The 17,966-nt window shown below is 48.2% G+C and overlaps 1 protein-coding gene across 1 annotated transcript in view; it reads right to left on the bottom strand.

The window, feature by feature from the left end:
* The window catches only part of ACOT7 (acyl-CoA thioesterase 7), a gene marked incomplete at both ends in the record, with an annotated part of 90,202 nt that overhangs the window by 19,212 nt on the left and 53,024 nt on the right, over positions 1-17,966 (bottom strand). The window contains one exon of the mRNA XM_082833352.1: positions 13,185-13,301. Coding sequence (XP_082689478.1) covers positions 13,185-13,301 — 117 coding nt within the window. The remainder of the gene's footprint in view (positions 1-13,184; positions 13,302-17,966) is intronic.

Here is a 17,966-nt window from a genome sequence, read left to right as displayed (position 1 = left end):
GTCTAGCTTGGTTGCTGCTCCCTTTGTCTCAGAAACTGCCAGAGCAGGCACGACCTGCCACGTGCTCGAGGGCACTCCGAGGGGCGGTGGTGAGATGCGTTCCGCCCTGACTGCGTGCTCCGAAGTGCTGCGACGCTGCCTGGGGACTTTCCACTAGGTCACACATCCACATCCGCCCGCAGGATGACTAGTTTATTTAAGAGTGGGGTGACTGGGGCTTCCCTGGTGGTGCGGTGGTTAAGAATCTGCCTGCCAATGCAGGGGACAAGGGTTCAAGCCCTGGTCTGGGAAGATCCCGCATGCCACGGAGCCACTAAGCCCGTGAGCCACAGCTACTGAGCCTGCGCTCTAGAGCCCGCGAGCCACAACTACTGAGCCCACATGCTACACCTACTGAAGCCCGCACGCCTAGAGCCCGTGCTCTGCAACAAGAAGCCACCGCAAGGAGGAGCCCCGCACGCTGCAATGAAGAGTAGCCCCCGCTTACTGCAACTAGAGAAAGCCCGCGTGCAGCAACGAAGACCCAACGCAGCCAAAAATAAATAAATAAATAAATTTATATATATATATATATATAAAAAAGTGGGGTGACCTGCTCAAGGGGAGAAGCAGCATCTCCTGGTGGCACTGGGTGCCATGTGCCACCTTGGACAGGGGTGGGGTGTTGGGGCCACTCCGGATCCAGAGAAGGAGGCCAGGAAGGGACCACCCACTTCTCCTCTGAGCCTCTGAAGCAGGGACAGATTAGCCCTGACACAACCAGACAGTCCCCATGAGTGTCTCCACAACAGGCAGGCTCTCTGAGCCCAGAGCAGCCCCCCGGGGCCCCCAGTTCCCTCAGGCTACTGTGCCCTGGGGAGGAGCCTTGGGGTCCTCGAGCTCTGGGGTCCAACAGGCCTGGGTTTGAACATGGGCAGGGGGCAAGCCAGGAACCTGCTGTGCCTCGGTTTCCTCATCTGCAAGTGGGTGCAAGAGTGGCCGTCTCTCGGGGGAGGTCACTCCCGCATATTAGGTTGTCTGGACAGAAGCCCAGGACAGTCATTTCTGGTGGGGTCTGAGTGCCCTTCTGCAACAGCCCTCCAGGGAAAGGCGTCTCAAACCCAAAGGGAGAGTTTGCCCGCAGAACTCCCTGTTGTGTCTTCAGGGGGTGAAAAGAATCGTTCCAGGGCTTCCATGGTGGCGCAGTGGTTAAGAATCCACCTGCCAAGGCAGAGGACACGGGTCTGAGCCCTGGTCCGGGAAGATCCCACATGCCGCAGAGCAACTAAGCCCATGCACCACAACTACTGAGCCTGCGCTCTAGAGCCCACGTGCCACAACTACTGAGCCTGTGTGCCACAACTACTGAAGCCAACACGCCTAGAGCCTGTGCTCTGCAACAGGAGAAGCCACCGCAATGAGAAGAAGCCCACGCACCGCAACGAAGAGTAGCCCCCACTGGCTGCAACTAGAGAAGGCCTGCGCGCAGCAATGAAGACCCAATGCAGCCAAAAGTAAATAAATTAAACAAATAATAAACAACGAGCTTATGGTTTCTTTGTCAATATAAGCCTAATAAATTAAAAGTGGAAATATTAAAAAGAAAAAAAGAATCGTTCCAACAGGTAATAATAAGCAGCGACATTTAAAACAAAGCCCTCCCTTCCTTTCTCTGTTTCTGCAGCAGGCACACGTACGCTGGGCAAGAAGCTGCTTCTAACGCTGCCTAAACGAATAACATGGGCGACTGTCTCCGCGATGGAGTTCCAGCTCTTCAGCTGGTGAAGAACACAGCAACGAACCTCTGCCCCTCCTCCCTGGGTCCCCAGGACATTAGCAGTTGTGCGGATCCGACACTAAGGTGCGACCACCTCCGTGGCGGCCCACAGGGGAAGAAGGCCTGGGTCACAGCTCAGCATCCCCAGCATGTGAGCCTGCCTGAGAGGCGGGTACTCAGCTGCGCTCAGGGGGACGCCAGCTCCAGCGCAAACGCTCTACGAGGGGCAGGGACGAGCCTGCTGCCTCCACGCTCACCCCTAATCCCCGAACCTCACAGGTGCCATGTCCTCGGCTGGGAGGCTTGGGACAGAGGGAGAGGCACTTCTTTCCATGCTGCCTTGAAACCCCAAGAGCTCAGGGGCCCATTGTTCTTCCGAGTTTTCTGCCAGCGTCCTGTCCACAGGGCTCACAGGGTAAGACACAGGGCAGGGAAAAGGCAGAGCGCAGAAGTGGGCTGAAGCCCTACCTGCCTCTCCGTGTCAGCTGGAATTTACTGTGGCAGGTGGAACGGGGGCCCCCAAAGATGTCCATATCCTAATCCCAGAACCTGTGAAACTGTTACCTCACACGCAGAGGGACCTCACAGGTGTGATGCGGTTAAGGATTTTGAGGTGAGAGCTTAGCCTGGATCACCAGGTGGGCCCCAGGTCATCACAGTGGTCCTCACAAGAGGACAGAAGAGCCAGGAGCCGTGGCAACAGACGCAGGGTCAGGGAGAGGCTGCCTGCTTTGAGGATGGAGGATGGGCCACAAGCCAGCGAATGCACGTTGCCTCTAGAAGCTGGAAAAGGCAAACCACGATTCTCTCCTACAGCCTCCAGAAGGAACGCAGCCCTGCTGACCAAGGAACAGCGTTTTCATTTTATTTACTTTTAATTATAATGGAAACAGCCACGTGTGGCTACTGGCCGCTGTGGTAGGCGGCATTGGCATTGAGGGGCTCTTGCAGGCAAACTGACGTAACCAGAGGACAGAACTGCTGGGAGCAGAGACTGAACTGTCTGCCTCTGGCTGTCCGAATTCAGCAGGAAAGGGGGCCCCTGGGCTGAGACCGATGAGGGGGTGACGCGAGCAGAGCCGGGCCTTCCTTGGACTGGACACCCCTGACTGCGAGAACCCTCAGCCCCGTTTCAAGCTGCTTGATGAAGGCAGGAGTTTCACACACAACTGCGGGGGGGGTGGGGGGTGGGGAGGGGGAACGGCGGCGGCTCTGGCGGTCCAGTGCGGGCGCCTAAGATGGGTGGCACTGCACTCACCAGCATCACCCACCGAGGCTGACGCCCCCGGGCCCTCGCAGCGGACGCCATGTGGTTCAAGCCTGGTCGGTGGTGGGAAGGCACCAGGGCTTGGGGCTGAGAGCTCTGGCCCTGGAGTCCAGCCTCGCTGCCAGGCTCCACCATGGACCAGCTCTGCGGCCGTGGGCAGTTTAATAAACCCCTCCATCAGCAGTTTCCAGATCGGAGAAACGAGGATAACAAGAGCTCTTGTCTCAAACCCCCAAGTGAGGGGTAATCGTAAAAGGCACTTTATTAGCACAATGTCTGGCACTCGAAAGTGAGCAGCGTTTGCCAGAGTTAAATTTAAATAGATGGAGCGCCTGCAGTGAGCAGAGCTGTGAGCTCATCTCTGTTTCTAAATCATGGTCGAGCTGCCTGGAGTGGCACAACCCAGGAGGGCTGGCAGGTGCCCCACCGACTCCCCCAGCACCCGGGGCCTCTTCCAGGGCAGATTTCAGAAAGAGGACAGGGATTTGGAAAAGAAAACAGAATAATGAAACACTGTTCTTCCCAAGGCCACGTTGTCAAGTGTTGCAAACTTTAAGAACAGCTCAGCGTTTAAGCTCCAAAGAGCTGGGGCAGTGAATGTCCTTAAGAAAAACATGGAATCAGCAAAGTAACTTTGGTATTTCTTTTTTTATTTTTACTAATTTATTTATTTATTTTAATTTTTTTTCTAGTTATTTCTGAGATACACATTTTAAAGTAATAACTAGAATTATGACTTATAACATTATATCAGAACATATAAGATTTTTAGAAACTTCATGTAATGTCTGAAACATTTATATTAACATATTTCCATATAAATAACCCACAGAAAGTTTAGTATTAGTTGTTTTTTGTTTGTTTCTTTATATTGCAGGTTCTTTTTAAAAAAATTTTTTTTAATTAATTAATTAATTTTATTTATTTATTTTATTTATTTATTTTTGGCTGCGTTGGGTCTTCCTTGCTGCATGCGTGCTTTCTCTAGTTGTGGTGAGCGGGGGGTACTCTTCATTGTGGTGCATGGGCTTCTCATTGCGGTAGCTTCTCTTGTTGCGGAGCACGGGCTCTAGGCACGTGGGCATCCGTAGCTGTGGCTCGCGGGCTCTAGAGTGCAGGCTCAGTAGTTGTGGCGCAAGGGCTTCGTTGCTCCGCAGCGTGTGGGAACTTCCCAGACCAGGGCTTGAACCCTTGTCCCCTGCATTGGCAAGCGGATTCTTAACAAATGCGCCACCAGGGAAGCCCCTGCAGGTTTTTATTTGTCACCAATTTTATACATATCAGTATATACATGTCAATCCCAATCGTCCAATTCAGCACACCACCATCCCCACCCCACCGTGGTTTTCCCCCCTTGGTGTCCATACGTTTGTTCTCTACATCTGTGTCTCAACTTCCGCCCTGCAAACCGGTTCATCTGTACCATTTTACTAGGTTCCACATATGTGCGTTAATATACGATGTTTGTTTTTCTCTTTCTGACTTACTTCACTCTGTATGACAGTCTCTAGATCCATCCACGTCTCAACAAATGACTCAATTTCATTCCTTTTTATGGCTGAGTAATATTCCATTGTATATATGTACCACATCTTCTTTATCCATTCATCTGTCGATGGGCATTTAGGTTGCTTCCATGACCTGGCTATTGTAAATAGTGCTGCAGTGAACATTGGGGTGCATGTGTCTTTTTGAATTATGGTTTTCTCTGGGTATATGCCCAGTAGTGGGACTGCTGGATCATATCATTCAGTTTTTTAAGGAATCTCCATACTGTTCTCCGTAGTGGCTGCATCAATTTACATTCCCACCAACAGTGCAAGAGAGTTCCCTTTTCTCCACACCCTCTCCAGCATTTATTGTTTGTAGATTTTTTGATGATGGCCATTCTGACTGGTTTAAGGTGATACCTCATTGTAGTTTTGATTTGCATTTCTCTAATAATTAGTGATGTTGAGCAGCTTTTCATGTGCTTCCTGGCCATCTGTATGTCTTCTTCAGAGAAATGTCTATTTAGGTCTTCTGCCCACTTTTGGATTGAGTTGGTTGTTTCTTTAATATTGAGCGGCATGAGCTGTTCATATATTTTGGAGATTAATCCTTTGTCCGCTGATTTGTTTGCAAATATTTTCTCCCATTCTGAGGGTTGTCTTTTCATCTTGTTTATTGTTTCCTTTGCTGTGCAAAAGCTTTGAAGTTTCATTAGGTCCCATTTGTTTATTTTTGCTTTTACTCCCATTACTCTAGGAGGTGGATCAAAAAAGATCTTGCTGTGATTTATGTCAAAGAGTGTTCTTCCTATGTTTTCCTCTAAGAGTTTGATAGTGTCTGGTCTCGAATCCATTGAGTTTATTTTTGTGTGTGGTGTTAGGGAGTGTTCTAATTTCATTCTTTTACATGTAGCTGTTCAGTTTTCCCAGCACCACTTATTGAAGAGACTATCTTTTCTCCATTGTATATCTTTGCCTCCTCTGTCATAAAGTAGTTGACCATAGGTGTGTGGGTTTATCTCTGGACTTTCTATCTTGTTCCATTGATCTCTGTTTCTGTTTTTGTGCCAGTACCATACTGTCTTGATTACTGTAGCTTTGTAGTATAGTCTGAAGTCAGGGAGTCTGATTCCTCCAGCTCTGCTTTTTTCCCCTCAAGACTGCTTTGGCTATTCGGGGTCTTTTGTGTCTCTATACAAATTTTAAGATGATTTGTTCTAGTTCCGTAAAAAATGCCATTGGTAATTTGATAGGGATTGCATTGAATCTGTAGATTGCTTTGGGTAGTATAGTCATTTTCACAATATTGATTCTTCCAATCCAAGAACATGGTATATCTCTCCATCTGTTGGCACCATCTTTAATTTCTTTCTTTTCTTTTTTTTAACATCTTTATTGGGGTATAATTGCTTTACAATGGTGTGTTAGTTTCTGCTTTATAACAAAGTGAATCAGCCATACATACACATATATCCCCGTATCTCCTCCCTCTTGCGTCTCTCTCCCACCCTCCCTATCCCACCCCTCTAAGTGGTCACAAAGCACCGAGCTGATATCTCTGTGCTATGCGGCTGCTTCCCACTAGCTATCTACCTTACGTTTGGTAGTGTATATATGTCCATGCCTCTCTCTCGCTTTGTCACAGCTCACCCTTCCCCCTCCCCATATCCTCAAGTCCCTTCTCCAGTAGGTCTGTGTCTTTAATCCTGTCTTACCCCTAGGTTCTTCATGACATTTTTTTCCCTTAAATTCCATATATATACGGTATTTGTCTTTCTCTTTCTGACCTACTTCACTCGGTATGACAGACTCTACTTCTAGCCACCTCATTACAAATAGCTCAATTTCGTTTCTTTTTATGGCTGAGTAATATTCCATTGTATATATGTGCCACATCTTCTTTATCCATTCATCCGATGATGGGCACTTAGGTTGTTTCCATCTCCAGGCTATTGTAAATAGAGCTGCAATGAACATTTTGGTACATGACTCTTTGAATTATGGTTTTCTCAGGGTATATGCCCAGTAGTGGGATTGCTGGGTCACATGGTAGTTCTATTTGTAGTTTTTTAAGGAACCTCCATACTGTTCTCCATAGTGGCTGTACCAGTTCACATTCCCACCAGCAGTGCAGGAGTGTTCCCTTTTCTCCACACCCTCTCCAGCATTTATTGTTTGTAGATTTTTTGATGATGGCCATTCTGACTGGTGTGAGATGATATCTCATTGTAGTTTTGATATGCATTTCCCTAATGATTAATGATGTTGAGCATTCTTTCATGTGTTTGTTGGCAGTCTGTATATCTTCTTTGGAGAAATGTCTATTTAGGTCTTCTGCCCATTTTTGGATTGGGTTGTTTGTTTTTTTGTTATTGAGCTGCATGAGCTGCTTGTAAATTTTGGAGATTAATCCTTTGTCAGTTGCTTCATTTGCAAATATTTTCTCCCATTCTGAGGGTTGTCTTTTGGTCTTGTTTATTGTTTCCTTTGCTGTGCAAAAGCTTTGAAGTTTCATTAGGTCCCATTTGTTTATTTTTGTTTTATTTCCATTTCTCTAGCAGGTGGGTCAAAAAGGATCTTGCTGTGATTTATGTCATAGAGTGTTCTGCCTATGTTTTCCTCTAAGAGTTTGATAGTTTCTGCTCTTACATTTAGGTCTTTAATCCATTTTGAGCTTATTTTTGTGTATGGTGTTAGGGAGTGATCTAATCTCATACTTTTACATGTACCTGTCCAGTTTTCCCAGCACCACTTACTGAAGAGGCTGTCCTTTCTCCACTGTACATTCCTGCCTCCTTTATCAAAGAGAAGGTGACCATATGTGCGTGGGTTTATCTCTGGGCTTTCTATCCTGTTCCATTGATCTATCTTTCTGTTTTTGTGCCAGTACCATACTGTCTTGATTACTGTAGCTTTGTAATATAGTCTGAAGTCAGGGAGCCTGATTCCTCCAGCTCCGTTTTTCATTCTCAAGATTGCTTTGGCTATTCGGGGTCTTTTGTGTTTCCATACAAATTGTGAAATTTTTTGTTCTAGTTCTGTGAAAAATGCCAGTGGTAGTTTGATAGGGATTGCATTGAATCTGTAGATTGCCTTGGGTAGTACAGTCATTTTCACAATGTTGATTCTTCCAATCCAAGAACATGGTATATCTCTCCATCTATTTGTATCATCTTTAATTTCTTTCATCAGTGTCTTATAATTTTCTGCATACAGGTCTTTTGTCTCCTTAGGTAGGTTTATTCCTAGATATTTTATTCTTTTTGTTGCAGTGGTAAATGGGAGTGTTTTCTTGATTTCACTTTCAGATTTTTCATCATTAGTGTATAGGAATGCAAGAGATTTCTGTGCATTAATTTTGTATCCTGCAACTTTACCAAATTCATTGATTAGCTCTAGTAGTTTTCTGGCGGCATTTTTAGGATTCTCTGTGTATAGTATCATGTCATCCGTAAACAGTAACAGTTTTACTTCTTCTTTTCCAATTTGTACTCCTTTTATTTCTTTTTCTTCTCTGTCACGGCTAGGACTTCCAAAACTATGCTAAATAACAGTGGTGAGGGTGGACATCCTTGTCTCGTTCCTGATCTTAGAGGAAACGCTTTCAGTTTTTCACCATTGAGAATGATGTTTGCTGTGGGTTTGTTGTATATGGCCTTTATTATGTTGAGGTAGGTTCCCTCTATGCCCACTTTCTGGAGAGCTTTTATCATAAATGGTGCTGAATTTTGTCAAAAGCTTTTTCTGCATCTACTGAGATGATCATATGGTTTTTATTCTCCAATTTGTTAATATGGTGTCTCACATTGATTGATTTGTGTATATTGAAGAATCTTTGCATCCCTGGGATAAATCCCACTTGATTGTGGTGTATGATCCTTTTAATGTGTTGTTGGATTCTGTTTGCTAGTATTTTGTTGAGGATTTTTGCATCTATATTCATCAGTGATATTGGTCTGTAATTTTCTTTTTTTGTAGTATCTTTGTCTGGTTTTAGTATCAGGGTGATGGTGGCCTCATAGAATGAGTTTGGGAGTGTTCCTTCCTCTGCAATTTTTTGGAAGAGTTTGAGAAGGATGGGTGTTAGCTCTTCTCTAAATGTTTCATAGAATTCACCTTCGAAGCCATCTGGTCCTGGACTTTTGTTTGTTGGAAGATTTTTTTTGTGTCTGTGTGTGGTATGCGGGCCTCTCACTGTTGTGGCCTCTCCCGTTGCGAAGCACAGGCTCCGGTTGTGCAGGCTCAGTGGCCATGGCTCACAGGCCCAGCCGCTCCGTGGCATGTGGGTTCTTCCTGGACCGGGGCACGAACCCGTGTCCCCTGCATCAGCAGGCAGACTCTCAACCACTGCGCCACCAGGGAAGCCCCTTGTTGGAAGATTTTTAATCACAGTTTCAATTGCATTACTTGTGATTGGTCTATGCATATTTTCTGTTTCTTCCTGGTTCAGTCTTGGAAGGTTATACCTTTCTAAGAATTTGTCCATTTCTTCCAGGTTGTCCAATTTATTTGCATAGAGTTGCTTGTAGTAGTCTCTTAGGATGCTTTGTATTTCTGCGGTGTCTGTTGTAACTTCTCCTTTTTCATTTCTAATTTTATTGAATTGAGTCCTCTCCCTCTTTTTCTTGATGAGTCTGGCTAAAGGTTTATCAATTTTGTTTATCTTCTCAAAGAACCAGCTTTTAGTTTCATTGATCTTTGCTATTGTTTTCTTTGTTTCTATTTCATTTATTTCTGCTCTGATCTTTATGATTTCTTTCCTTCTGCTAACTTTGGGTTTTGTTTGTTCTTCTTTCTCTAGTTCCCTTAGGTGTAAGGTTAGATTGTTTACTTGAGATTTTTCTTGTTTCTTGAGGTAGGCTTGTATAGCTATAAACTTCCCTCTTAGAACTGCTTTTGCTGCATCCCATAGTTTTTGGATCATTGTGTTTTCATTGTCATTTGTCTCTAGGTATTTTTTTATTTCCTCTTTGATTTCTTCAGTGATCTCTTGGTTATTTAGTAACGTATTGTTTAGCCTCCGTGTGTTTGCGTTTTTTACGTTTTTTCCCCTGTAATTCATTTCTAATCTCATAGCGTTGTGGTCAGAAAAGATGCGTGATATGATTTCAATTGTCTTAAATTTACTGAGGCTTGATTTGTGACCCACGATGTGATCTATCCTGGAGAATGTTCCATGCGCACTTGAGAAGAAAGTGTAATCTGCTGTTTTTGGATGGAATGTCCTATAAATATCAATTAAATCTATCTTGTCTATTGTGTCATTTAAAGCTTGTGTTTCTTATTTATTTTCATTTTGGATGATCTGTCCATTGGTGTAAGTGAGGTGTTAAAGTCCCCCACTATTATTGTGTTACTGTCAATTTTCTCTTTTATAGCTGTTAGCAGTTGCCTTATGTATTGAGGTGCTCCTATGTTGGGTGCATATATATTTATAATTGTTATATCTTCTTGGATTGATCCCTTGATCATTATGTAGTGTCCTTCCTTGTCTCTTGTAACATTCTTTATTTTAAAGTCTATTTTACCTGATATGAGTATAGCTAGTCCAGCTTTCTTTTGATTTCCATTTTCATGGAATATCTTTTTCCATCCCCTCACTTTCAGGCTGTGTGTGTCCCTATGTCTGAAGTAGGTCTCTTGTAGACAGCATATATATGGGTCTTATTTTTGTATCCATTCAGCAAGCCTGTGTCTTTTGGTTGGAGCATTTAATCCATTCACATTTAAGGTAATTATCGATATGTATGTTCCTATGACCATTTTCTTAATTGTTTTAGGTTTGTTTTTGTAGGTCCTTTTCTTCTCTTGTGTTTCCCACTTAGAGAAGTTCCTTTAGCATTTGTTGTAGATCTGGTTTGGTGGTGCTGAATTCTCTTAGCTTTTGCTTGTCTGTAAAGCTTTTGATTTCTCCATGGAATCTGAATGAGATCCTTGCCAGGTAGAGTAATCTTGGTTGTAGGTTCTTTCCTTTCATCACTTTAAGTATATCATGCCACTCCCTTATGGCTTGTAGAGTTTCTGCTGAGAAGTCAGCTGTTAACCTTATGGGAGTTCCCTTGTATGTTGTTTGTCATTTTCCCCTTGCTGCTTTCAATAATTTTTCTTTGTCTTTAATTTTTGCCAATTTGATTACTATGTGTCTCGGCGTGTTTCTCCTTGGGCTTATCCTGTATGGGACTTGCTGCGCTTCCTGGACTTGGGTGGCTATTTCCTTTCCCATGTTAGGGAAGTTTTCGACTATAATCCCTTCAAGTATTTTCTCTGGTCCTTTCCCTCTCTCTTCTCCTTCTGGGACCCCTACAATATATGCGAATGTTGTTGCGTTTAATGTTGTCCCAGAGGTCTCTCAGGCTGTCTTCATTTCTTTTCATTCTTTTTTCTTTAGTCTGTTCTGCAGCAGTGAATTCCACCATTCTGTCTTCCAGGTCACTTATCCGTTCTTCTGCCTCAGTTATTCTGCTATTGATTCCTTCTAGTGTAGTTTTCATTTCAGTTATTGTATTGTTCGTCTCTGTTTGTTTGTTCTTTAATTCTTCTAGGTCTTTGTTAAACATTTCTTGCACCGGCCCCAGGGGACTCCATAACTGTTATTTCAGTTTGGCCCAAATTCCTCTATACACAAAACAACATGTGACCTGAGAAAATGGAAGCAATGTCTCTGCTCCCTGGGGGGCTCCCCAGGCCAGGAGGCCCAGCTCTGGGGCCCGGGGCCACACAGGCCCGAGGCCAAGGCTGTGACGGCACGAGGTGCATGGGGGGCCTGCAGAGGGCTCAGCGCCATAGGCGGTAGCCAGTGAGCCCACAGCCCGCCCTGCACTCTCACTCCATCCATGGTGGAATGTTCTGCCAGAAAGTACAGCTGGTGAAAATGGAGGTCCCTTTCTGTGCTTTGGAATACGAGTAACATTTTAGAAACAAAGTCCTCTCTGCACCCACGTAGCTCTGACGTCCCCCAGGCCCCTCAACATACCCTTAGAAAAAGTGCTCTCCTCCATCCAGGGTTCATTGTCTCCGCTCAAAACGAACCAACGCGGCCCCTCCTTGACCTCTTTGAAAGGTAATTCTGGTCACACGAGGGACTGAGGGTGAAGTGTCGGGGGTGAGGGCTCTTTCATCGGCTCCTTTTTTCTAACGAAGGAAGGTCAACTTTCATTGTTTGGGAGCTTCCCTCAACTGTAAAGCACCTTCGCCAACAGGGCTGACCTTGAGAAGTCTGGCGGGCTCTCGAGGAAGGCCCACTTTGCTTCTTAGCTGGCGGTGCTCAAAGGGCACCCGGGAGACCCTGAACAAGTGAGCTCTGTGGAACGTAAGTGCATTTTGCACAGTGGGTTTTGAAGTCATGTTTAACAGTGGAGCTGTGATCACAGTAATTTACCCAGGGAGCAGTTCCAGAAAAGGAGAGGCCAGGAATCGTGGCACGACAGGAGCCTTCCTTTTCCAAACGTCCACACCACCACCACCACACACGGCACCAAGGCCCCGGGGGGGACCAGCCAAGACAGACAAGATCCACTTGTTCTGGACAAATCCTAACATGACACTGTGCTCTGTGTCTGAGGCAGTCGCCTACTAGCTGGGAAGGGATTCTACAAAGCAGCACTGCAGACCACCCTTCCCCTAAAAGCACCCCAAATCCAGTGTGGGTCAGACTGGCGTGCTCTCAGTTAGGCCAGGACGGGGAGGCACCCCTTCACCCTTCCAATCTCAGGACGCCTGTCCCCAGCACTCAGGCATTCAACTGACAGGCGTGTCTGCAGGAGAGAGCGCGCAGCCGGGCTGGGACCAGGCTGGGGCCTCAGAGCCCGGATGAGGTCTCTGTGGCTCTGGACCCAGCACTGCTCCACTCAGCGGTGCCCCTCGAGGCTGGTGGCAAGGAGTCAGCCTCCCTTCCTTCTCCTCTGTCCCCCCCCAACGGCCTGGGGACGGGTCTGACTCAGCTTTTCCAACGGCTGCCTTCCTGGTGAGGCTCCTTCAGAACCAGTCAGGCTCTCGCAGCCCGGACACCCCCGACCCCACGGTGAAGGGCTGCTTTCTGGGGCCACATGGCCTCATCTCAGAAGACACGACAGACAGAAGTCACCGCGTGCCAGGAGGGGACAGTCACTGTACCTCTTCAGATGAGCATTAATGTGAAACAAGCACGGGAACCGTCTTGTTTCTGGGCGGGGCTGGGACTAGACCTCAGTGTCGGGAAAACCACCAACACCAGCGCTGCCCTGGATGGTGCAGGCAGGCTGGCCAAGGAGAGGGCCGGAGGCTTCTCTGCTCTGCCCCCGCCACTGCGTACGGCACGGGTGACCCGTGCCCCCCCAGAGAGGTTACGTGCCGCCACGGGATCTGGTGGCAGTGGTCGCAGCAACTGTGTGCGTCGGGTTTCGCAGGGCTCCGTGCCTGGGGCAGTTTAAGAGGACGAGTTTATATGGCTCTTCAGCAGGATAAGGGCCCCAATCGCAACTGAGTTACAGAATGTACCAGACTGAGAAGTCTAACCGGCAAACCGTAACTTCACAGATGCATCACCAAGGGCAGACTCGAGGCTCTGGCTCCTATGTCCTGGCAGATGGGCAGAGGCCAGGGCCCGGGACAGGCAGGGTGAACCAAAAGCAAACTGTACACGGGACCCAAGCAGCCAAGGCAGTGCCCCTCTTTGTTGGCGGAGTTCTCTTACCTTTTCGGATCTTGTCGTAAAAGTTAATGGCGTCCACGGAAGCCGTGACGATGTTGGTCTTGCAGTGACGCGCGGCCACGATCCCGGCCACCTCGTCCATGAGCTTCATGGTGACCCCTGCAGAGAAGGGCAGGCGGCAGGTTAGACATGGGGAAGGGGAGCCTATTGCCTGTCCTGGAAACAAGTTATGGGAAACAATGCCCCCATTCCCACCCGCAGGGCCGCAAACCTGGCTTCCTTGAGAGCTTTGGAAGATGACTGTGGCTGAAGTTCTAGGCCACTGACAAAGTGACGACCATTCTCCTAACCTCTACAGGCATCCTATCCTGCCAGGAAAGCTTTGTCACACTCTCCACCAGGATGGCTGCAATCAGAAAGCCAGATGCCAAGCGCCAGCGAGAATGTGGAGAAATCGGAACCCTCTACACAGCTGCTGGGGGTGGAAATGGTGCAGCCGCTTTGAAAACAGTTGGGAGGGTCTTGAAAGGCTAAACACAGAGCTGCTATGTGACTCAGCAATTCCACTCCTAGGTGTGCACCGGAGAGAAATATAAACAGGCGTTCACGCAAAGACTTGTACACGAGTCTTTGATCCCATGAGAGCATTACTCATAATAGCCCCAGGATGGGAGCAACCCAAATGTGCACCAGCCAATAAATGCACAAGGAAAATGTGGCATAGCCATACAATGGAATATTATTTAGCAGTAAAAAGAAACAAAGCACTGACATAGGCTACAAAATGGATGAACCTTAACACATTACGCTGAGTAAAAGAAGCCAGACACAGGGCTTCCCTGGTGGCGCAGTGGTTGAGAGTCCGCCTGCCGATGCAGGGGACGCGGGTTCGTGCCCCGGTCCGGAAAGATCCCACACGCCGCGGAGCGGCTGGGCCCGTGAGCCATGGCCGCTGAGCCTGCGCATCCGGAGCCTGTGCTCCGCAACAGGAGAGGCCACAGCAGTGAGAGGCCCACGTGCCGCAAACAAAACAAAAACAAAAGAAGCCAGACACAAAAGACCACATCTTGGAGGATTCCACTTATATGAAATCTCCAGAATGGCAAGTCCATAGGTACAGAAAGTAGGTGAGTGGCTGCCTAGGGACAGGGATGTGGGAGAAGTGGGGAACGGCTGCCAGTGTGGTTATGAGGCTTCTCTTCGGGGTGATGAAAATGTTCTGAAATTGATTGTGGTGACGGTTGTGTAACTCTGAACAGACTAAAAATCAATGACTTGTAATGGGTGAGCTGTACGGCATGTGAATTACATCTCAATAAAGCTGTTATATAAGAAAACAAACAAAACTAGACAAGTGGGCTGACTGAAAGAGCGCTGTCGGGCCAAGGTGTCTAAAACCTCAGGCCGTAGACGTTTTCTTCTGCTTGCGCCCCCTTAATTGACGGGATCAGGACGGCATACCTGCTGCTAACCCCCCACCCCCCGTTCCTGCCCCACCAAGGGCAACACAATATTCTTCTTATCTTATATTTAAAACCTTAAACCACATCTTTTATTAGGTCAAACTACATGAAATGGCCAATATTCAACCATTTTGACCTATAAAAGCAGCAAAATGATATTGATCTACCTGACAACTATCAGAAATCTTAAAACTTATGGGGACTTCCCTGGTGGCGCAGTGGTTAAGAGCCCGCCTGCCAATACAGGGGACACGGGTTCGAGCCCTGTTCCGGGAAGATCCCACGTGCCGCGGAGCAACTAAGCTCGTGAGCCACAACTACTGAGCCTGCGCTCTAGAGCCCGTGAGCCACAAATATGGAAGCCAGCGCGTCTAGAGCCCGTGCTCCGCAACAAGAAAAGCCACCGCAATGAGAAGCCCGCGCACCGCGATGAAGAGTAGCCCCCGCTCGCCACAACTAGAGAAAGCCTGCGCGCAGCAACGAAGACCCAACACAGCCAAAAACAAACAACAACAAAAAGTTATGTACATTCACCCAAGGATACAGCATGATTTCTAAAAATGCAGAGAGAGGCAGGCTCATAAAACCCTGGCTCCCGGGGAGTCATGTTTCAGGTGGGGCTCGTGAACTTCAGTGCCTGCAGGGCCAGGCAGGTGACGCCGGACAGCTGACGGCGAGGAGAGCTGGCGGGGACAGCTGCTGCTCGGCCCCTCCTACTGTCCCTCAGCCCCAGGAACAAGGGCCCAGCACGACCAGACTAACGATATTTTAAGAGAAGCCTGGAACCTACAAGTTTATGAGGAATCCACCAATTTTTAAACATTGGTGATTAATTAAAACTCTCTTTACTGTGAAGGGGAAACAAAATACAATAAACTAAAAGCAGGACAGAAGCCCCATATGTAGTGGACCAGAGGCCTCGCACAGATACTACAGCAGAAGACACTAGTTATAAGGAACGTGGGAGACAGGGAGGGGCCCTCTGTCTGGGAGAGGCATACCTGGGGGGTTGGTATACTCTTCTCTCTACCTTTGTGTGTATGAGCACGTCCATAATAAAAAAGTTTTTTTAAGAAAAACATTATGATTGTTGATTTTAAAATTATGCTTCTATTGCCACGACTTTTCTCATGCAAGATCCTGATGATGACAACGAAGCATGGAGACAACGGGGCAGAGTTAGCGGGCATCTGCCGCTCGCAAAGCGTTTTCAAAGATACTGCGTCAGCGGAGGCTCAAAGTCACACAAGGTCCGATTCTAGAGAGAGTGCAAATGAGAGGCTGGGGAAAGGCTCTTCGGCAGAAAACAGAACCACCGGTGCCAGTGTTAACCCTGGGCGGCCGGCAGGGCAGGGCGGCTCCGGGCTTCAAGCAGCTTGGCGCTCAAGGTCTGAGACGAGGGGTAACACCTGGCTTTGCGAGGAGCCTCTGGGGGGTTAAGTCATATTGGAAATGGACCCGGGAAGCCATGCCTAAGCCCAGCACCAGTCCTTCCTGGCCTTTCTACCCACGGTGAGGGAGGGGCCTTGATGAAGGCGGGGCAAGTGCTGGCTTAGCAGCCAAGTCCCTCACCGGCCTGGGGCTCCACAGAGGTGAAAACACAGGCCAGCATACAGGTCACCTGGAGGGGAGGGCACTGTCCCTCCCACATGGTGGTTCAGAGCTGGGAGGGCCTGGGCCTGAGCGCCCCCTGCCCCCGCCTGGCTGGGGACCCTGAGCGGGCAGATCCTCCTCCGAGCTTTGGGCTCTGCATCTGCAAATTAGAAGAGGTGGCAGCAGGGACACGCAGGTGACCGTGCAGAGCGAACAGGAGCTGAGCGGCTGCAGCTCAGAGACTCAGGGGCTCGTGAGCACCGCTGACCTCCACCCTGGTTTAATTCGGGGCTTTGGGTAGAGAGCTGTGGTCTAGAGGGTAAATGTCAACAGAAAGAGAAAGATGAGGGAAATGTCTCAGAACACCAGGAAACACGCTGGGCAAGGGCGACACACACCACCTGCGGATGAGGCCGTGGGTCAGTGTGCGTGTTTGCGCCTGCGTGTGTGTGTGCACGTGCGTGTGTTTGTTTCCTAGAGGGAGTGAGAGAGCCCAGACTGAGTGCTCCTAGGCTGACCCGCCTCATAAAATTCACGTCGTTAGAGCAGCCGGACAAGTGGTCCCACTCTCGAAAGGACTCGGTGTGAGCTGGAGGCTTGAATTCAGAAGGTGTTTCCCGTAGACTTACTCCAAGTGCGATAAGTGACCAGCAAAGCTCATTCGGTGTCTGGGGTCGGCTGCATTTGCCATGAAACACAGCTGCAAAGACGATAATTTATGACATTAAGCAAAGGCCGATCCGAAGTCTTGAAACAGTTGAATGCAAGAAGGATGAAGAGACAGAGGGGATTCTGGTAAAACTGTATGCGTGTGTCACGGGGAGTGGGGTTTGCGGGCATTTTAACCAGAGGATGTTAGAAATTTATGATGGAATGTGTACTACGTGCGGCTGTCCTGTTTTTCGATGGAGACACCAGCGAACTCAGCCACATCAGGGTCCTTCTGGGAACAGATGAGACAGAGATAGCCAGAGATTTTTTTCGAGAGAAAAACAAAGAAAGGCGACACTGGAGTCTGGTGCAGGATGGTGGTGGGAGCAGAGAACTAGACGAAAAACAGCGGGCGTTTACGGAGGTCCAGGCGCAGGCAATGCTCCAGCGCGTGGCTCAGAGCCCCTCGGGCTGGAAGGACACAGTCCTTGTTCACTGATGCCCCCTGGGGCCGGCCCCATGGTAGGCTCTTAGCACATACCGAGTGTAAGAACAAATGAATGAACGAAGGAACGAATGAGTGCTGGCCCTCCCTGGATAGCAGCCTCGGAGGGGGAGGGGCCCTTATTGTCTCCGTTTTACAAAGCAGGAAGCAGAGGCACAGAGAGGCACGTATCCATGGCTCATGCTGGCTCACGCCCTTGGGCAGAGGCGGGGACCAGCTCCTGACCACAGGGCACCAGAGGCCACGCCGACTCTCGACCCAGATCCCGAGGTACTGAGACTAAGACAGGACTGTGGAGAAGACAGCTCAAGTTCCTGCTGAGAGGTGGCGGTGGCAGCGACATCCGTGTGTGCAGGGTGGGGGTCCCGGATCCAGAGCTCCCAAGTCACCGGGTGGTGTCATCGGGGAGGGGTGGCTTGGAGTTTGGAAAGAAAGAATTTATATTGGGATTAATGTTTAGAACACAGAAGGTACCTACAATTAATCCCTTATTTGTAGGTCCTGAAAAGCAGAAGCTAAGAATGGAAGACTAAATGGAACAAGTAATAATCAGCTCCTTCAACCAGCATTTTGCCCCATTTATCCAAAATGCAGGGACTTCCCTGGTGGCGC

This window comes from Leucopleurus acutus (assembly GCF_964270905.1).
Source record: "Leucopleurus acutus genome assembly, chromosome: 2".
In the NCBI taxonomy this organism is placed as follows: domain Eukaryota; kingdom Metazoa; phylum Chordata; class Mammalia; order Artiodactyla; family Delphinidae; genus Leucopleurus; species Leucopleurus acutus.
This window is presented reverse-complemented; position numbering and strand designations above follow the sequence as displayed.